Source organism: Trichosurus vulpecula, chromosome 2 (genome assembly GCF_011100635.1).
Source record: "Trichosurus vulpecula isolate mTriVul1 chromosome 2, mTriVul1.pri, whole genome shotgun sequence".
NCBI lineage: Eukaryota > Metazoa > Chordata > Mammalia > Diprotodontia > Phalangeridae > Trichosurus > Trichosurus vulpecula.
Window position 1 is genome coordinate 118,840,114 of NC_050574.1, and position 21,881 is coordinate 118,861,994.

The 21,881-nt window shown below is 44.5% G+C and overlaps 1 protein-coding gene across 2 annotated transcripts in view; it reads right to left on the reverse strand.

Moving 5' to 3' along the window:
- Nucleotides 1–21,881, reverse strand: part of MYO7A (myosin VIIA) — a 140,748-nt gene that overhangs the window by 95,689 nt on the left and 23,178 nt on the right. For both annotated transcript variants that reach the window (XM_036745400.1, XM_036745399.1), the window contains exons 8-14: nt 21,646–21,722; nt 20,628–20,747; nt 16,170–16,312; nt 15,055–15,265; nt 12,653–12,788; nt 10,932–11,038; nt 1,937–2,074 (exon numbers count right to left, since the gene is read on the reverse strand). In XM_036745400.1, coding sequence (XP_036601295.1) covers nt 1,937–2,074; nt 10,932–11,038; nt 12,653–12,788; nt 15,055–15,265; nt 16,170–16,312; nt 20,628–20,747; nt 21,646–21,722 — 932 coding nt within the window. The remainder of the gene's footprint in view (nt 1–1,936; nt 2,075–10,931; nt 11,039–12,652; nt 12,789–15,054; nt 15,266–16,169; nt 16,313–20,627; nt 20,748–21,645; nt 21,723–21,881) is intronic.

Below are 21,881 nucleotides of genomic sequence, written 5' to 3' on the forward strand. Positions count from 1 at the left end.
AGACATTTTCACTGGCTGTCCCCTTTGGCAGCAATGTTCTCCTTCTCACCTCCCCCTCCTGACCAACCTGGCTTTTTTTAAGACCCAACTAAAACCCCTTCTTTTACAGGAAGACTTTCCCAACCCCTCTAAGTTCTAGTGCCTTCTCTCTGTTAGCTGTTTCCTGTTTGTCCTGTATAAGCGTGTTTTGTATGTATTTGCTTGTATGATGTCACCCCATTAGACTGTAAGCTCCTCGAGGGTCTTTTGCCTTTTTTGTAGACATCACTTGGCACAATGGCTAACACATAGTAAGCACTTAATAAATGCTTCTTGATTGTTTTATTATAAGCACGGTGACATTTCTAGAAATCTAAGATTCCCTTTTGTTCCGACACCCCACATTCTGTGATTCTGTGTTACTCTCCAAACAGGATACTGTCTTTTAAAACCGTAATTACTTCCAATGAGTCATTGCCACCTAGTTCCTTGGTTACTTTGAAATGGCCCTGACATCATTTCTTAGTCAATAAACATTTCTGAGAAGTTTCTCATCCCCATGGCTTCCCACTTCTTCTCAGTCTAATTTGCAACCTAAAAAAATCAAATGCAAGGAGAACTAGAACTAGGGTGGGACAATTTGGGCTTTGTCCTAGGGTGATAAAATTTACAGTGCACTCAGTGGCAGAAGCTGTCATAATAACAAATTCCTTCTCCTGCTTAATTGCTTCTTATATTACTTTCTCATTAAGAATTAAAAAGTTGATTTGGGAGCAGCTTTATGTGCCTTGCCTGAGATGCTAAAATTGCTAGTTATAACTAAGTGACAGTCATTTTAACCAACTCAAAGTGATAAGGTGAAATAAAGATTGTCAAAGGCATCGTCTAAGAGGAGAGATATGATGGAATACCTCCAGAAAGAAGGTTCTGGGAGCAAAGCTGAGTATGATGGAACTGGGAGGTCTCTCTCCAGAGTAAAACCCCTTCTGCTGCTTTTATTGGCATTCAAATGGGGCCAGTGATGCCAACTGATACCTCCCTCTGCTTCATTGCATTACAGATCAATGCCCTAGCTCTGAGTGACTATGGGTAAGAGATGTTACATCTTTAAGGTTTTAATTTCCTCATCTGTAAAGTGGTCCTTTTAATTTTAATAATTACGCTATTTGCCTCATAGAGTTGTTGAGGGAAAGAATTTTGTAAACATTAAAGAGCTACATAAATGTGAGCTATTATCCTCACCAACAACAATATAATTATCCCTGTGCTCTGTGGGCTCTGGAAATATGTGGTCTAAGGTCCTTCCCAGCCCTGACATTCTGTGTTCTAAGGTCCTTCCCAGCCCTGACATTCTGTATTCTAAGGTCCTTCCCAGCCCTGACATTCTGTGTTCTAAGGTCCTTCCCAGCCCTGACATTCTGTGTTCTAAGGTCCTTCCCAGCCCTGACATTCTGTGTTCTAAGACCCTTCCCAGCCCTGACATTCTGTGTTCTAAGGTCCTTCCCAGCCCTGACATTCTGTGTTCTAAGACCCTTCCCAGCCCTGACATTCTGTATTCTAAGGTCCTTCCCAGCCCTGACATTCTGTGTTCTAAGGTCCCTGACATTCTGTATTCTAAGACCCTTCCCAGCCCTGACATTCTGTGTTCTAAGACCCTTCCCAGCCCTGACATTCTGTGTTCTAAGACCCCTCCCAATTCTGACATTCTGTGTTCTAAGGTCCCTGACATTCTATGTTCTCAGACCCTTCCCAGCCCTGACATTCTGTGTTACTAGGTCCTTCCCAGCTCTGATATTCTGTGCTCCAAGTTCCAAGTTGTTTTTCAACTCTAACACCCTAACTCTAAGAACCTAAGGCACTGACTTGACCTACCCTTGTCATTCTCTCCCCACTCTCCCCCCACCTCCCCTATGATCCCCAAACCCCCAGGGGAGCCGGGGCCCTTCCCACTACTCACCATGGGCCTCTTGAACTCATTGGGCTTAATGCAGCGTACAAAGAAGGGCTGGCAGACGCTGAGGGTTCTCATCAGCAGCTCCAGAGAGCGTTTGAACTGGCTGCTGAGAGTGGGGGAGCGCTTCCTGGTCTCTGCTCCCTGGGACAGGAGAGGAGGAGAGGGGACCCGTCAGGCTCAGGAAGGGGAGGAGTGACAGTTGTGAGGTGGGGAGGGGGAGGCTTTTCCTCCCCCTCCCCACAGGCCCTGGGCCCAGTCGGGCTAAGGGAGGGAGGGAAGGGAAAGCAAAGGAAGGAGGTCAGAAGAGGCCAGGGACACAGTCAGAGTGGGCCCAGCTGAGGGAATGGGAAACGGAAGGGGCTGGGGCTAGGGTTTTTATTTCCCCTCTCTCTGAGGCAATTTCACTGTTTTTGAGCCTGTTTCTTTTTAAAATATATATGTAAACATACAGAAGGGCACCAAATGTGGTAGAGTGAGGGAACCTGAGTTTGAATTCTGGCTTTAACATGTATCGCTTATGTGGGGTGTCCCAAAAGTCTTAGTGCAGTTTTAATCTTTAATAACTTAAAGTCAGCCTTTGTGACATGTCACAAAACATCACCAGCCTTCAGTTTTCTCCCCTAGAAAAATCTCTAAGATCTCTTTTGGCTCAACCAACAGTGGTATGACCCTGGACAAATCGCCTGTCCTCTGGGCAGAACCAGAACAGCAATCTATAGTATGAAAATGAACAACTTTGAGGACTTGTATAAACAGGTGAAGAATGGTGTGAGCAGAACTAGGCGAACATTTTATACAATTACACAACATTGTAAAAGCAAATGCCTTCAAAAGCCTTAAGAACACTGAGGAACACAGTGACCAGCCATGATCCCAAAGGACCATGAGATGCCTGCTACCCATCGCCTCTCTCAGAGGTGATGGATTCAGGGTGCAGCATCAGACATATATATTTATATTTATATATATGTGTATATATATGTTTGTGTATGTATATATGCATGTATGTGTGTGTATATGTGTATTTTAACATGGCCAATGGGTAATTTATTTTGCTTGACTATGCATAATTCTTGCAAGGAATTCCCTTTTCTTTTTTTTCCCAAGGAGGTGGGAGAGAAAATAGATTTTTGTTCATTAAAAAAGTAAAAATTTAATGAGAAAATAAAATGGGTCTTAATAATCTGTTAGCCTTTATATGGGACTTTAAAGTTTTGTAGAGTGCTTTGTAAATACTACCTTATTTGATTCTCATAGCGAGTCTGTGAGGTAGATATCCCCATCTCACAGATGAGAAAAGCAAACCTGAAATAAGTTAAGTGACTAACTTAAGGTCAACTAGCAGCCATGTCTGAGGCAAGATCTATACTCAGGCCTTCCTAACTCCAAATATAGGGCTTTACTCACCATTCCCTGCCTAATTCCGTCTCCCTCCCACATGAAAAAAAAGTGTTTGGTAAACCATAATGACAATAACAAATTCACCTTTCTATAGCAATTTAATGTTAAAGTACTTTGGAAATATGAGTTTGTCATTAATATTTATGTTATTATTGCTATTATTAATGATCCTATGCCTCCAAGCTTCCCTCGTCCATGCGGCCCTTACCAACTACTCTGGATTCAAGGTTTTCTGAGCCTCAGTTTCTCTACAATCCAATTCTAGCACTCAGTGATCTTACAACTAGCTGTTCAGGGAGTGAGGGATAAGACGGGCCATGCTGGGAGGCAGGTAGAGGACGACCATCTGAGGGAGAGGTCAGGAGACATTTCCTCCTGGAAAAGAGAAAATAAAAACAAAGCCAGTCCCTTCTGAAAGGGGCTGTCACAGCAGCAGGCTTGTTCTGCTTTACTCTCCCTAGGGCAGAAGTGGGAGCAATGGAGACTAGGCATGGGGAGGCAGTTTTCAGGTCAACAATATAAAGATGGATCCAAAATGGAATAGGGGGCTTCGGTAAGAAATGGGACCCCCGTCACTAGAGGTATCCAAGTAGTGACTGAAAGACAATCTGAAGGGAGGCCATCCTGAGGTAGACCAGCTGAGGTCCCCTTCAGATCTGAGAATCTAGGATTCTAAGATCCTCTAGTCTGTCCTGCCAGGTGGTTCAGGACCAGCTGAGGTCCCTTTCAGGTCTGAAATTCTAGGATTCTAAGATCCTCCAGTCTGTCCAACCAGGTGGCTCAGGACGTAGCAAGAGAGAGAAGCATCTGGGAAAATAAAGAGGGTGAGAATATTCTGCAACAGCCCACCCTGGCCATCTCCAGTAAAGCCAGGATCTCCTCCCCCTTCCTGGGGATCTACTAGAGGCCAGAGGCCCTCTGTCCTGTGGCCTTATTTTAACTGATCCCATGGTCGTTAATGAGATTTGCTCTGTCAAATCCTCTTGCTGGGGAATGGAAGGCACCAGGTGTGGGGGCAGGGGTATTGGAGAAGTAGGCTAATCTTTACTGAGCTGCTGCTCTTGGGGGATTGGGGGACCTGCCTTCCAGCTGCCCTTTGGGGTTTCTCTCATGAGATTCAGATACCTAGCAGAGGGCAAGTCACTACTACAGGCCCATTACTACACTCCCTAGCGATCGTTCCTCAAACACGAAGCTCCCATTTGCGATGGTAGTCATCAGAGCCTGGAAGGCTCTCCCTGGTTCCCTCGACCTACCTCCTTTCAAGGCTCAAATATCTTCTACAGCAGATTTTCAGGGTCCTCCCAGGTGCTAGTGCCTTCCTCTCAGAAGATTACCTTCCAACCTCTCTGCACATATCTTGTACAGAAAGTGTCCCCAAAGTCTTTAAAGGCTTTGCGCTGTACTAAGACTTTGGGGATGCCCTGTACATACTTATTGTCTCCCCTATTAAAATGAGAGCTGCTCTCAGGTGCGTCTAGGCCTATTTTTGCCTTCTTTGTATTAATTAGCGTAGTGCCTGAAGAATACTAAGTGCTTAATGAATGCTTGCTGACTTACTGACTTGCAATCACTTATGTGAACTAGAAAAGTGGTAGAGAAACAAGAATTCTGATCATTCCTTTCAGAATGGTCCTTGGGTTTGAGTACGGAGTGTACCAATGACTTGCTACTGTGTGTGTGACCTTGGGTAAGTCACAACCTTTCTGGGCTTTAGCTTCCCCATCTGTAAAATGGGGCTATTCATCCCTGACATGCCTCCCTCAGGGGCCTGTTGTGATGAAGCAAAGGCAAAACTGGATGTGTAAGCCCTTTTGGGGGCTGGGGAGAAGGAAGATCATACAACATGTCTGATGGGTCATTGTTCTAGAGGACCCTGGGGCTGACTCCTAGCATAGGGATGTGCAGGAAGTTCTAGTTGGCTCTATCTCTGTTTGTCCTGTGACCTTAGCCAAATCACTTTCACCTAAGCTCCAATTTCCCTGTTTGCCTGCCTCTTACACAACCTTGTTGTAAGGCTCAAGTGAGATCAAGGATAGGAAACTATGTGCGTGTCGTAGTAGTTGTTGTTGAGTCCTTTCCAGTTGTGTCTAAATCTCTGTGACCCCATTTGGGGGTTTTCCTGGTAAAGATAAAGGAGTGGTTTGCCATTTCTTTCTCCAGTTCACGTAGAAACTGAGGCCAACAAGGTTAAGTGACTTGCACAGGGTCACACAGCTAGTAAGTGTCTGAGGCCAGATTTGGACTCAGGAACGTGAGTCTTCCTGACTCCAGGGCTGCTTATCTATCCACTGTGCCACCTAGCTTCCCTATATAAGAGTAAAAGTATTGAGAAGACACTAAGCAGGCACAAGAAACATGCACCGAGTGCTTGGAGGTGTCCCTTCTTTCTGAACCTCAGCTCCCTCATCTGTAAATCTGTAAAATGGGCTATTTGGGGGCTGATCTCCAAGGCCCCTTCCAGCTCTAATGCTGCGGGACTCTAAGAGATCACTCTCTCTCTCACTTTGGCCTTAGTCCCTTCCCTAGCCCTAAGCCCTGTGGGGGTAAGAGGGTGGGGAATGGAGCCAGCATTCCCCTTGGAACCCTCTCTCAGTGGATTTTCTCTAACCTAAGATTCAGGGCATCTGACTCAGTCCAGATGACCCAAAGGATTCCCTTTGCACTTTCTGGGAGTTCCCTGGCAGAGGGTCAATCAGTTGTATAATCTGGTTTGCTAGCACTTGGATGGAGGGTTTGTTGATAGGGCAAACCTATCAACTACATTTGGAGAACTACTGTTCCCCTGGCTAATAGCTTGGTACTCCCTGGGATTTGCTTTATTTCTCAAAAAGGGGTCCCTTTACTCTTTTCCAGAGTGGAAGCTTTTAGTTAGATTGTGAGCAGGCCCAGACTGCCATTACAACTCTGAGGGGGAGGAGCCCTTCCCCACTGTCATCTCCACCCCAATTCTTACCCCTAGACAAGGCTGAGCCCTGACAAAGTTGAGAGAGCGTGTACCCATGCAGGGAAAGTCACCACAGGCATGTGGCGTTGTTGTGTGGTGGAAAGAGCTTTGTTTGAGTAGACTATAAACTTCCTGAGGCCAGGGCTGTTTGATTCCATCTTTCTGTCTCCAGCCCCTAACATATGTTACCTGCTTAATGCCCATTGAGTTAAACTGAATTGACCAAAAGTCAGGAGACCAGACCTGGATTCAAGGTCTGACCCTGTCACTTATTTGCCATGTCACCTAAGCAAAATTTCTTCCTTTTGGGGATTTCCTCCCCTGTAAAACAGGAATGATAGTATTTTTGCTTTCTACATCACAGGGTTATTTTGAGGAACCAGACAGGAATGTTTGAGAGTACTAAAATAAAAGGGTTGGATTCCAGGATATCTAAGGGCCCTTCCAGCTTGGAAAGGAACACTGGCTTTGGAGTCAGCAGATCTGGATTTGAATTCTGACTCTACTGTGTAATAATTGCATGACCTTGGACCAGTCATTTCTCCTTTGTGAGCCTCAGTTTTCCCATCTGTGAAGTGGGAATAAGAATAACTATACTACCTACTTTGTAAACCTTAAAATAAAAGCACTGTAGAAATGTGTTGTTACTATGATTAATATTTTGCTCCAGATCCATCATTTCATCATGGTGGGGGGAGGGGGGGATTCCTGGTGTGGAAACTTCCTCTGAAGACAGATCATCAACTCACCTGTAAGTTAGAGCCTTAGACTATAGTCTTAGTTCCCTGGGGCACTGAAGAGTCAAGTGAGGTGCCCATGATCACACAGTTGGCAGGAATTAGGATTTAAATCTAGGTCTTTCTGGCTCTAAGGCCAGCTGCCATCAATCCACCACACCAATGCCCCTCTGTTATTACTAAGAGTATTGGGTTAGCTTAGGTTGCCCTTCTGACCTCTGTTTATAAAGCCCTCCATTCTCTATTACTTCTACAAAACTTTCCCTCTCTCATCTTTTTTACCTGATTGTTACCCACACAGCAACCAGCAAGCTCACAGCACTCAAAGGCACACCCCTCCTCGAAACTTCAAAGCACCCCCCCATTTCCCAACAGCAAACCCGAGAATCCAACCCAGAGCCCAGAGGCTTTGGGGGATGCTCTTAGCACTAATCATGGTGTTTTTACCTTTGTTGAGGAGGCTGCTGACTGGCCAAAAGAACCGGATGCGTATCCACAGAGAAACTGTAGGAGCAAAGGTGGGGGGAGGGGCAGGAGCAGCAGAGAAGACAGAGAGGGTGGGGAATAGAAAAGAAAAAAAAAAGACAACAACAAAAAGTGAAAAGAGGAAGTCCTAGAGCGGAGAGAGAGTTCTGAGATGGTGTTTCTAGCCCTGTCCCAGTGCTGAGAAGACTGTTTGATAATGATGGGGATGGGGGGAGGATGAGAGGGTGAGGGCAACATAGGGGGCGCTTTCCTGCAGGACTCGAGAAGGGCGAAAGGGGTACAAGGATGAGCATCCTCCTCCTGCGCTCAATTTACAAACCCCACTAACTGCCCAGTGTTAGGGCTCCAAGCATGAGTGAAGGAAGGAAGAAGAAAGGAGAAGGGAGAAGGAAAGAGAAGAGAGAAAGGGGGATAGGGAGGGAGGAAGAGAGAAAATGAACAAAAGGAGGGAGAGAGAAGGAAGGAGAGCAGAGGAGAGAAAGAAAAGAAAGGAGGAAGGGAAGACAAAAGAGGAAGTAAGGGAGAGAGGGAAAGTGAGGGGGAATAAGGGAGGGAGGGGGAAAGCGGGGAAAGAGGATATCCTGTTCTCATTTCAAATTCCACATGCCCAAATCCAAACACATCATCTTTTCTCTTCAACCTGCCCCTCTACTGACTTCCCTATTTCTGCTAATGACACCACTGTTTTCTCGGTAAGGAAGGCTCAGAAAATCAGAGCCAGCTCTGACTCTTTCCTCTCCCTAACTTTCCGCCACCCAATCAATGGACAAGAGGTGGATTCTTCCCCTAAAATCTAATTGAATCCAAGTAATTCTTGTGTCTGTCCCCCCTTTTCACTTCTATAACTGCCAATTTAAAGTCCTTATCACCTCTTCCCCAAACCATTGTACTAGCCTCCAAATTAGTCTACTTGCTTCCATCCACTCCAATCTTTAATCTATCCTTCACACTACCACTAAAATAATCTTTCTTCGCTCTTTCTCTTGTGAGCACGTCACCTCCTATAGGTACTTTTATCTCTATGCAGGTAACCAACTCCTTGTTGTTTAGTCATTTTCACGTCCGACTCTTCATGGGTTTTCTTGGCAGAGATACTGGAGTGGTTTGCCATTTACTTCTCCAGCTCATTTTACAGATGAGGAAACTGAGACAACCGGCACTAAGTGACTTGCCTAGAGTCACACAGCTAATAAGTGTCAGAGGTGGGATTTGAACTCAGGTCTTCCTAACTCCAGAACTAGCATTCTATCCACCTGCGCCACCTAGTGACTAACTATATCTTTACTTATAGCCTTAATCTCTCTCCTGAATTCTAGTCTGGTATTATCAATTGCCCCTGTCCATTTTCACCTGGACATATTTACTTGCAGGTTTCTCAAACTCAATATGTCCTCAATACCTTCTTCAAACTTCCCTATTTCTATTAAGGGTGCTGCCATCTTTCCAGTCACCAAGATCTGCAACTTTGGAGTTACCTTTGATTCTTCCTTTGTCCTCAACACCTCCCCACCCCCCACTGCCCTATCCAGTCAGTGGCCAAGTCTTGTCAATTCTCCCTCCCCAACCTCTGTCACATCTGTCTCCTTCTTTCCATTCAGCCTCTATCATGGTCCATGCCCTCAGTCACCTCTCAACTCCACATAGCTGTTACCATAGTCTTCTTCCCTTTTCCAATCCATCCTCCTCACAACTGCCAAGCTGATAGTGTTAAAACAAAGGTTTGCTCAGATCCTTCCTCTATTCAAAATTTTCAATGGCTCTATCTTGTCTCTAGTGTAAAATCCCAAATCGTTTTAGCTTTGTATCCCCAGACCCTAGCAAAGCGCCTGGTACATAGCCCCACCATGATAAATGTTTATTGAGTCAAATTAAATTGTTATAGGAGGGAGAAGGAAAGAAAGGGGAAGAGGAGCACGAAGAGGATAGATGGGAGGAAGAGGGGGATCGTGAGCATAGAGGAAGGAGGAAGGCATGGAGTTTGTACTGGTACAGATGTTCCAACTCAGATGTGGGAAAGCAGAATTAAAGTTGTCGAGAGAAAACAGAACTATTACTCCCTCTCCCCCATTCCTCAGTCCTCTGCTCGACCTTCAAGTCCTCATTCAGTTCTCCCCATCCACCCAACTACACCTGGCTTTTGCGCCCTTCTCAGCTGTCTTATGGAAAAGCACGTGTCCCCCTTAGCTTCAGGGACAGACATCCCACCTCATATCTGTAGCCCTCTATTTAGGCATCGCTCCATTACTATGTCTATCCATTCCTCCATACTTTCATCTATTCACTTGTGCATTCATCCATCTACCCATCCCTCTGTCCATCTCTAATCCATCCATCCAACACCCAGGGGTGTGCTGATGCCCGCTCATACCAGGTCCTAAGAGTCGATTGTTAAATTTTCAATATGAGCATTTACACTTCAGAAATCAGCAAACACTACAAATCAGAACTCTACTGATTGTTTTGTTAATTTCTAGACTTAATGAAGTGTTGAAGCAAATGTTAATAAGGCATATTAAATTAAAAGGGTGTTTTGCATTTTCATAGAGCTGTTTGTTAAACATTTCCCAGCACATCCCTGCATTCATGTTTCTCTCTATCCATTCACTCGTCTTTTAAGAAGAGCCCAGAAGAAAGGGCTCACAGTTGAGGGGAATAAAGACAAAAAAAGTTAAAAAAAACCAAACTAACCCTGCTATATTGATGACATAATGGAGGGAGGAAGGGCTAGTGCAATGGAAATTCTTACCAGTCTATTTGTGCCTGTTGCAGCCTGGCACCAGTTTTATCAACTTTATCCTCCCCGCTCCCTAACCCACTCTTCCCCCAGTCATCCTGAGCCTCACTGGAACTAGGGAATGTTTCTTCTAAAAAAAAACAAACAGGAGAGGAAGAGTCCACTGTGTGAAAGACAAGGTATGAGAACCAAAGCCATGGACAGATTTCAAAAATATTTTTTGCACACCCTAATCTTACCAACCCATACAAAAAGGAAAAGGTGAACACCACTAAGGAAGAGATCTCTTTTGGGAAAACTTCCCAACATCTCCCGTCCAGCTCAAACTCTGTATATTTTATGGTCCTTTCCAACTATCAGTTCTTTGTTCTAAGGTCCCTTCCCGCTGTAACGATCTGTTCTATGTTCTGATGTCACTTCCAGCTCTGGCATTCTGTGACTCAACCCTACTGTCATCCTCAATTCTCTGTCTTCTGCAAACCTAACCAGAGGTTGACTGGACTAATGAGCTAATTATTGTAAGGGAAGGGGTTTACATTTGGCACAGCTGCCCCCATCTACCCCTTTCCTCCAGACTCCCCCCTCCTTCCCCCCACCCCAGCTTCTAATAGTACCCTCCCCCAAGGCCAGGGCAGGGAGGGGGTGGGTTGGCAGGTGGCCAGCCAGGGGCCCCTCTCCCCAGACACCTGTTACCATGGCAACGTCAGCCTGGAAGATCTGCTTGACAAACTTGTTCCTTGAGGAATGGACCAGCTGTATTATGTCACCATGGAGAGTGTCCCGGTTTTTCTCCAGGAAGCCTATAGAAGTGGGGAAAAAGTCACAGGAAAATCTCCCACCCCCAATAACTTTTCCTGCTCCGTAAAAATAAAATGCCACACGGTTAGTGTGGCCAGGGTAGGTGAGGTTTCAATCTTTAGAGCTAGAAGGGACTTTGGAGATTGTCTAACCCAACCCTCTCATCTTTCAGAGGTGGCCCTGAGACTGTGATAGGAGAAAGTGTTTTGACCAAGGTCACACGGGGAGTTGTTGGCAATTTCATCATGGCAGCAGTGCTTGGGGTGGGAGGAGGAGGTGAGGGCATTTTACAAACGCAAAAACTGAGGCCCATAGATTAGAAGTGAGTTGCTTGAGATTATCTGGCAGTAGGGTTTGAACTCAGGGCTCCTGGCTCTGAACCTAGCCCTTCTTCCACTATACCACCATATGTCTTTGTCCTCCCTTTCTGTCTGTTGCTGTCTCTCTGTCCCTCTATTCACATATACACACAGAGGTATTCCATATAGATATAGAAATATTATATAAACACACACATATAATACATACATATATGCTCTTATACATGTATAGATACTCCATATATGTGTGTATATGTTTATACGAAAATCTAACATATGGAGTACCTGTATGTGATGTGTGTGTGTATACATTATATATATATATGTATGTATATGTATATGTATTGTGTAGATGTCTATATGTGTGTATGAGTATATGGTGTATGTATGTGTGTATAAATATCTATATAATGCCTATGTAATATATGTATATATGAGTGTGGGGTGTGTGGGTATACACAAACACTCATACACACACACACACACACACGTATACCCACACATGCACAGTCCAATACACATATAGGATACATATATGTGTGTTGGAGTGTATATACGTGTGTGTATTATATGTACATGTGTGTATATATGTATGTGTTTGTCTATATAACTGTATCTATGTGCATATGTGTGTGTGTTTAATTTGTCCCAACTCTGCTGCAGAAGGACAGAGCCCATCCAAGGGTGTGTTGGAGCCAGCTGAACCAGCTTAGGAAAGCTGATTGTTAAATATTCTTTGTAAGTATTTATAGCTCAAAAATCAGCAAATGCTGAAATGATGGGATTGGATTTTATACATACATATATGAATATATATATATATATATATTTAAAGACACATCCCTTCTGTCTCTAGATGTTATGATCCTAAATTATAGAGAGGCAAATTGCCTCAATACAAGGAAAAATTTGCTAACAATTAGAGCTGTCCAAAGACAGAATGAGCTCCCCACCATTGGAAGTGTTGGACTCCATGCCTCTGAGGTCCCTTTTACCTCTGAGGTTCTGTGATTCTTTGGGTGGTCAGTGACCCCTCATGAGACAAGAGAAAGGAGCTATGGGTGATCATAAGATCCCAGGGCATTTCTTATTCCCAGGAACCTCCCAGGCTCCCTCTTTCCATACTTATTTAAAGTTCCAAGGATGGAGGGAGAGCAGAAATTACCTGCTCCCTCCCTCCACCTACTGTCTGCCATCAGGTTTTCGATCCTCCTCTGGCCCACTACCAAACAGAACTAGATCTTCCCCAAAGCAGTTTGAAGTTCCTTTGAGTCCCAGGGGTCCAGGAACAGGTACCTTGCGTCTCATAGTAGACAATCCCAGCAAAATGGTTGATCCCAAACTGAGTCTCGTGGTTGTTCTTTGGGGGGATGTAGTTGGTGTTGAGCTTGTGCTGAGAGTTGAGTTTATGCAGCATAGTTGTATCCGTCCCCTGCAGAGACCAGGCCTCCACTGGTGAACCAGCCCCACTCCCTTCCTTCTTGAGACTACCTCTCCTATGCCACCACCAGGACCCTGATTTCAATTTCAACTTCCCCATTTATAGTAGAATCCCAGACAAGTCACTTCTCATAACTCAGTTTACCCACCTCTAAAAGTCTCAGTTTACTCATCTTTAAAATGAGGGGGCCAGACTAATCAGCTAGGTGACATAGTTAATAGAATCCTTCCATCCCTGCTATCATCCTGTGTCTCTCCTGCCTTTTCCTTAAGAATAACATCTAAAATAGGTTCCTCCACTTCTCTCACTCTCTACCACCTGGCTTCCAACTCACCAAAATGGCCCTCTCCAAAGGGAGCAATGATCTCTTAATCGCCAAGAACAATGGCCTTTTCTCAATCTTCATTCTCCTGGACACTGTCAAACACCTTCTTCTCTCTAGGTTTTTGGGATTCTGCTCTCCTGGTTGTCCTCCTACCTACCCAACTGCTCCTTCTCAGTCTCCCTCACTGGCTTCTCCTCCAGTGAAACATCTTAGGTGCTATAGAAATGTTAGCTCTGGTTGCTATTATGTCCCTTCCAGTTCAGTCTGTGCTTTTATGCCTTGCTCCCTAAACACATTCCTATTTTTGGTCCCTACGCCCACAAGCAGCTTGAGACTTAATACAAAACATTTTAGAGTTGGAAGAGAGCTTCAGAAGTCATGTAGTCTAAAGCCATAATTTTACAGCGAAGGAAGCTCAGAGAGGCCTTGCTCAACTGACTTGTTGTTGGTCTTTTGTTCTTGAAGAGGACTATGACATCATGGAGGTGATGCCATGATGTGCAAGTGAATTGGATTTAAGTGAGGGAAGGCTGGGCAAAGTCACCAGCCTCACCATTTCCTCCTGAGCCATCTGGGTCCAGGGACCCAGATCAGGATGACTAAAGATGGTCCAGGATACCATGGGGGACCTTGGCCTATTAAAGCTAAGGTCTTTAAGAGGTCTCAGGTTGACTGAGGCAATGGCTCAAACTAGCAAAGTCTTCTAAAGAGGAGGCCTTTGAAAATCAATGATGGATAGAGAGTCGTGCCCCCTTCCATCAGCTGCTCTGCTTGGTTCTGACTCCACCAACACCATGTCTCCCCCCAGCTGAGATCTCACCATCATGGTAGATTTTGCTTTGATACCCAACACCTCCTCAGCGCCCTCAGCTGCCTCTCTCCTCTGATTGGAGGAAGAGTCAACAAACCTTCTCTAAGGCCTCCTTTTAGAGAGGGCTCAGAGTGTTCCAACCATTTCCCACCAGCTGTTCTACTTGGTTTTGACTTTATTAACATAATGCCTAGGATGGGGAAGCCTCTGTTGACCCACCCCATGCCTTTTCAGCTTCTTTTTGTGTATGATCTTCCCCTATTAGATTGTAAGCTCCTTGAGGTCAGAGATTATCTCTTTCTTTTTTTTATTTATATCCCCAGTACTTAGCACAGTGTCCAGCACATAGTAGGTGCTTAATAAATGTTTGTTGACTATGACTGCAACCTTAATCTGTTGGTGAAACATTTTATATTCTAAGGTCCCATCCAGCACTAATATTCTATAATTTAAAACAGTGATTCTCAAAGTGTGGTCTAGTTGTTCTTGAGAGTCCCCAAGACCCATTTGGGGGGGGGGGTCTACAAATATTATTTTTTCAATATATACTTAGATTCTTCATTTCTAATGCTGTAAATAACTATAACCCATAAAAACAAGAGATCTGGGTAGTATTCCATAATTTGAGCATAAAAGGGGTCTTAAGATGAAAATATTTGAGAACTGATCTTCTAGAATGTTTCTAGACACTTGACACTTCTAGACACTTGTCTAAACATTCATGATACTTTGATTTTGCCCCTTGACCCTTCTCCCACAGTGGTGGGAAACCACTACGGAGTGATGTTTGGAGTACCCTTCCCCTCTTGCTTTTCTCCTATTGGCCCTTCCCCTGGCCATGGTCACCTAGAACTCATCCAGGCTGTTTAACTGCTCATATAGCTCACGTATCTCTACTTCTTTCCAGGAAGATGGAGGACAACCAGGCTTACCATCTGCCATGACACAGCAGCTGTCTCTTAAGGTCTTCCTAGATGTAAATTCTGTGATCTAAGGGCTCTTCCAGTTTTATCACTTAATGATTTCTGAGTTGTCCTAGGATATGATAGGACTTGTCCCCAATCCCTCCCCTTTTCACACACACAACCACGCAATACACATTCGCACCAATACACACACACCTTAGGGAATTTGCTCTCTTCGTCTATAAGGGAGATGATGTTCATAGGCTTATTAGCAATCATGTCCAGGGCTTCCTGGTTGTCAGTGAACTCGATATGTAACCAGTCAATGTTCTCCAGATTGTATTCTTCCTGCTCCAGCTTGAAGACATGCCTCACAAAGAACTGTTGCAGGTTCTCATTGGCAAAGTTGATACAGAGTTGCTCAAAACTGGAGGCCGGGGAAGAAAGGAAGAAGGTAGTCACAGAGAGGGAGACAGTGGGGCAAGGAGGACGGGATGAGACTGTAAGGTTTCTTCTTTCAAGAATGGAGGCTCCTAACTGGGTAGGGATGGGAGGCATCTGAGATGAAAGCCAGGAGACCAGGGTTCTGTCATTCCATTATTATAGACTCATTCCCCACAAAAAGTATCACAGTGCGCTAGAAAGAGCACAGGATCAGAACTTAGAAGACCTAGTATTTCATCTTGACTCTGTCACTAAATCGGCAAATCCCTTACTCCAAGTCCTATATTCTTCATTTTAGAGCTAGAAGGAGCTTTGTAGATTAACTGGCCCAGTCCTCTCATCTGACAGAGAAAGAAACTGAGCCCCAGGTACAGGAGGGGACTTACCCAAGGCCACACTGGGAGTTAGTGGCAGAACTAGACTCCAGGTCTCCTGACTCCTGGTACAATGCTCCATATCTTACCCAAATTCTATAGTCTCTCCCCCCCTCCTCAATCCTATCCCTACAGAAACATAGGGTTTTACACAGAGTAGGTACTTAAATATTTCCTGGATTGTTGAATTGCACTAAGTATGCCATCCTTCCCTGCCTATTTCCCAGGGCAACTGTCAGGATCAAATTTGTTTTATACTTTTTGGATGTATTCATCTTGAGGGCTAGCCTTATGAACTGAAACCTGTAAAGAGACAGTCACAGAGTAGGAGTGGAGCATTCAGAAATGTGGGCGTGAAAGGGGCGACTTTCCCTAATGATCAGTTCAACCATACAATTTAGACTTTAGATGTCTTCATCCCTAAATCTCTTAGAGCATGTGAACCTTGATGACTCAGTTACCCAACTAGACTCTAAGCCCTTTCGAAGGCAGGGATTGTGCCTTATGTTGTACCTGTTCACGGTAAAGTTTTCAAAGCCAAAGATGTCCAAAAGACCAATAGATCTTCGTGTGTTTTTGACGCCTTGGGTTGGAGGTCTATAAATTGCAGCATTGATCTTGTCCACAATCCACACAAAGAGCCTCCCATAAATTCCCTGAAAAATAACCAGGATTTTTAACTCTTGGAATCCTTGGATCTGAGTCCCTCCTCTGTAGCATTTTATATTTATACATACTCTATAGAAGCCTCATGTCTGGAGAAGAGGAAGTCTCACCATCTTTTTCCCTGGTCAGACCACGTACGAGTGATGGTAATGTAACAGTGGTTGATCGGGGAAATCCTTGAGTAAAGTGAGGAGTTCTCCAGTCAATGTGATGAAAGTACATTGTTAGTGCCTGATCAAACAGAAGAGTCCCCTAATCAAGCTGATGGGATATAAGGGAACTCATAGTGATTGACTGAATCAGCCGCTTTTCCTAGTGGCCTATAAAAGTCAGCTGATGCTGCTGCTCACAGTTCTTAGCTCTGAAAGACTTGCTTGTTGACCTTTGTCTTGTGCCTTCTTCCAGAATACAACAAAGGGATTGGGGACTGGGGAATGTCTCTTGAACTCACCAATAGAAGCAGCAACGCCAACTTGTAGCAGAAGCATATGGCAGGAGGAGACATGCTTATATGAGCCCTGAAAGTAGTTTAAGGGCATTCTTACTAGACCCCAGACTCCCGTGTAGTGGAGGGGGGATTTTGAAGTCCCCAGGGAGGGTAAGCACTGAATTTAGCCACCATTCTAGTGGAAGTGGAGAAGAGAGATTTTCTTGGCAATGATGGCTTTGAGGATTGCCTTGTGAGTAACTCCAAGTTCAAGAGCTCCTGAATTTGAGAGTTTAGGTGCTGAAGCTTCCAGAATAGTAATACTTCCTAATGTATCCCTGGTCCTCAGAGAAGAAGTGACCTACACAGTAACCTACCTAGAGATAAAAGCCATGAAGTTACTTGGACACTTCAGGTCTGATGATAAGGAGGTGTTTTGTGTGACAAGTTCCAAAGTATGTTTACCTTTTAGGGGTATCTAAACCATGGGGTGGTATTATGAATCCTGGGAAGACTGTGTAGGACTCCGTAGGAAAGAGATAGTCACCAGAATGATGGAGTGTGGCTCCCACAACAATCTCAAGTTAGTTCCCTTCCAGTGGGAAGGAGAAGGTTGGGGTTGGAGGACAAGATGTTGATGGGCTATTTGAGGACTTTTTTCCCCTGTATTTGTTCATGGATTTATGTGAATCCTCAGCATCTTATGCCTTTTCTTTAGGGGCAAAATAAAGGTTATCTCATATTAAATAACTGTATTATATTCTGTCTGTGTAGAACCTGACCATACATATTTGGGACACGCTAGAATATGCTATAATGAAATTTTATTTTGGAAATTTTGCCAGATTAACTCAGGTGAGCCAAGGAACCAAAGAAAGAGAACTTGATCCCTAGGGGTCAAGTTCCTAAGTTATGAGACCTACTTCATGTGAGCTCAGACACTTTGGAGGGAACAGTATGAAAATCTCTCATCTCTAATAGAAAGCTAGATTCAGTGCTTACTCTGCCTGGGAACTTCGAAATCCCACTCCCTCTACACGAGGATTTGGGATTTCATAATGATATTCTTAACTCCACCTTCAGGTCATTTATAAACATATATCTCTTCCTGCCATGTGCTTCTGCTGTAAGTTACTGCTGCTGTTCTGGTGGTGGGCAGTAAAGGCATTCCCCACCCCCTTATCTCCCCTTGGTGTTCTCTGGAAAAAGAAGAGATAGAAAAGCAACTAGGTCATAATAACAACCATAATTCACACAGATATAGTCCTTTAAGGTTTGCAAAGTGCTTTATATACACTATGTCATTTGAACCTCACAATAACCCTGGAAAGTAAGTTCTATTATTATCTTAATTTTATAAATGAAGAAACTGAGGAACAGAGCAGTTAAGTGACTTACCCAGAGTCACACAGCTTCTGTCTGAGGTGGGTATTGAACCTAAGTCTCCCTGACTCCAAGTCAAGAACTCTATTTATTTTCTATGCTTCCTGTTTAGTCCTGTTGTGCATTCAAATTCCAGGCATCACATTTTTAAAAAAATTCATTTTTTTGATGCCTTTTGTTCTGTAGAACACAAGCATTCACTGACATATCCACCTTGAACCCTCCACTCTAACAAAGAAGACAAAACAGTCCTTGTTGTTCAATTATTCAGCTGTGTCCAACCCTTCATGACGCCACGGACCACAGCACATCAGGCCCTTCCATCCTCCGCCATCTCCCAAAGTCTGTCCGAGCTCCCAAAGTCTATCTGAGCTCCCAAAGTCTGTCCGAGCTCCCAAAGTCTGCTCAATGCTTCTATGACACTGTCTAATCATCTCTTCCTCTGTTGGCCCCTTTTCCTTTTGCCTTCAATCTCTCCCAACAGCAGGACCATTTCCAGTGAATCCTATCTTCTCATTATGTGGCCAAAGTATTTAAGCTTCAGAAGCAAAACAGGCTGACCGAGTAACTACCTCTGAGAGCACATACAACATTCCACTCTTTTTGTCTCTCACCTAACTACAGAGAAGAGAGATGTGTGTTTCATCATCTGTTCTTTGGAATCAAGACTAGTCATTGTAATTAATCTAAGTTGGCCTCCCTTTAGCGTTCTTTTCATTGACTTTCATTGGATAGACTCTTCTCCCAGCTCTGCTTATTGCACTCTACATCAGCTCAAATGAATCTTCCCCTATAATTTGTTACAGCACTACGATATTCCACCTCTTTCATGCACCACAATTGGCTCTGCCATCCCCCATACGATGGGAACACACTTTGCTTCCAACTTTTTGCCACCTAAGAGGTAGAAACCACATTTTAGAAGGGCATTGACACAAATGGGCCTAAGTTCCCCATCCCCACCCAGTGACTCACTGTGGCACGAACATGACCCTGGGTTCTCAAAGGCTATTGGAATAAAGCACAGAGTGTCCTAGAACTAGGAGCAATAAAGGGAAGTTACAGGAAGGCAGATTTTAATTTCAGTAGGAACTCCCTAAGCATCTGACATGGAATGGCAGCCTTTCAGGTCATGAATTCCACATCACAAGTAGTGTTCGGGGGCAGCTAGGTGGTGCAGTGAGTAGAGCACCGGCCCTGGAGTCAGGAGGACCTGAGTTCAGATCCAACCTCTGACACGTGACACACTTACTAGCTGTGTGACCTTGGGCAAGTCACTTAACCCCAATGGCCCTGCCTTACCCCTCCAAAAAAAAAAACAACAAGTAGTGTTCAAGGAGATACTTCATGACCACTTTGGGAAGATGATATAAAGGAAATACCTGTTCAGGTAGGGGATAAATTAGGTGGCCTCTGTCATCCCTTCCTACACTGAGATTTTCTGATTTATTTATTTCCTTTGCCAACCTTGATCCTCCAAGGCCATAGAAGTATTGCCCTGTGGGCAGCGTAAAACAGAAGAGGATTAAAAGCAGTGCATGCTGGAGCCAGCTCTAACAAGAACCAATTGTTAAAATTTTCAGTGTGCACATTTTTACCTTGAAAATCAGCAAATGCTACAAATCAAGGCTTGATTTTTTTGCTGTATTAATTGTCTAGACAAGAAAGTGATGAAGAACTACCAATAACGCACCTTAAACCTCAAAGTGACCCCTGAGCACATTTTTATTTTCCTGGAGAGCCATTTGTTAAACATTTACTAACTTACCGCTGCTGGAGGGCCTCCGGAGTAATGAGTAGCCTACTTGAAGAAGGAACGAAAGGAATTTATTTCTCCATGGTAGTGTACTGCTAGATCATGGGATACAGGGTGCTAATTGGGACCCACTGAAAGCTGTTGAGTGGTGAGTGGTGAAAGAGGAAGGTGGGTGTGGCAGGGTCATACAGCTTGTAAATGTCAGGGATTGGATTTGAACTCAGGTCTTCCTGACTCCAAGCCCAATAGTCTGTCTCCTACGCCACTTATATCAGCAATTATTCAGATAAGAGTTTGCTCCCTGACTCCTCTGCAGAATCACAAAGTTAAAAGAAACCTTAAAAGGAACAGGAAGAAAGGAGAACCATTGAAACATTCCTTTGAAGTGTTAAGAAGAGAACAGGAGGAAGGATCAAAGGGAACCCTGACAAGCTTTGAAAAGTTACATGTTGAATTCATATACTTGAGAGAAAACACAAGGTATGTGTAATAGAGATTCATGGTTTCGTGTACAATCTTTTCCTGGTCTATGTTATATATAGAAATTATTTGGTGTTTGTTAAGCTTAGATTATTGTTTTAAGGAACTCAGCAGTCAGTTAGTTCAACTCACCACCCAACAGAGATCCCTTTCCTACTACTATCCTGATGAATAAAAATTGCAGACCAGTCCTGGCCAGCCTTCACGTGTACGAGGCTCACTGGCCCAGTCTCCCTGCCCCCTCCTTCTGAAACCTTACCTTGACAAAAGCATCTCTGACATCCAGAGCTTGCTCCTTGCTCAGTGGGGTGGAGACAGTTTCCCCTCTCGTGATGATGGTCCGGCTGGTGAGGCAATTCATCAGATCCGGAGGATGAACCTGGAAGCATATCGGAAAAGCTCACAATCACAGGATCTTAGATCTGGAGGGGACTTCACCTTAGCTCGTACTTGAAAAGGAGTGACGACAACAACAACATAACAACAACACAACAACACAACAACAATGTGTATTTGAGGTTTAGAAAGGGATTTGCACATGTTATTTCCTTTGCTCATTATTCCCATTTTGCAGATGGGAAAGAGGAAACAGATTGAGAGAGACAAATGACTAGCCCAGGGTCACATAACTATTATCTGAGGCGGGGCAGCACAATGGATTGAGCACCGGATCTGGAGTCAGAGAGACCTGAGTTCAAATTCAGCCTCAGCTACTTAACTACCTACATGACCTTGGGCAAGTCACTTAATTTCTGCCTCATCTATAAAGCAAGGATAAGAACTCTCCTCCTAGGGCAGCTGGGTGGTTCAGTGGACAGAGTACCAAGCCTGGAGTCAGGAAGACTCATCATCCTGCAAATCTGGCCTTAGACTCTGGTAAGATGGTTTTACTGGAGTGTGGCTGCTACACAAGCTACATGCAGCTTCTTGGAGCCACGGGTGAGAGTTGGGTGGCAGGTGGGCACCAAAGGTGGACGAGCAGCCCTAAAAGGGCTCAGCATGTCCTCACACCAGAGGTGCAGTCCTCCCTGACACCCCGTACACTCCAGCTATATTCATATCCATGCCAGATAAGTGTAAAATTGGGGCTGCATTAGTTCCAAAAAGATTTCTGACTTGGCGGACTGGCTGCTGGTTTCACTAACCCAAAGGAGCCCCAATCCTTCTTGCTTCCTTTCTTCCTTCCCTGCTGCCAGCTCCCTCTCCCACCCAGTGTTCCCCCAAAGAGCAACAGAAATGCCCCCCACCCCACCAGGAACCTCAATTTCTGGACTTACCTCAAGCAGAGACGCGGTTGTGGCTAAGGAAGGAGAGAAGAGAACCTCACAAGCATCCAGGTTTTCAAATGTTCTGGCTGCAGGGAAACAAAGATGGGTAGTCAGACAGTTCCAGAGGATGAAAAATCCCCATGCCTGGAATAGATTCCCTCCAAGTCTCTCTGCCTACTGATATCCTCCTCTTCCTTTAAGGTCCAGGTCAGGGGGCACCTGAACTGATCACTGGATCAATTGTG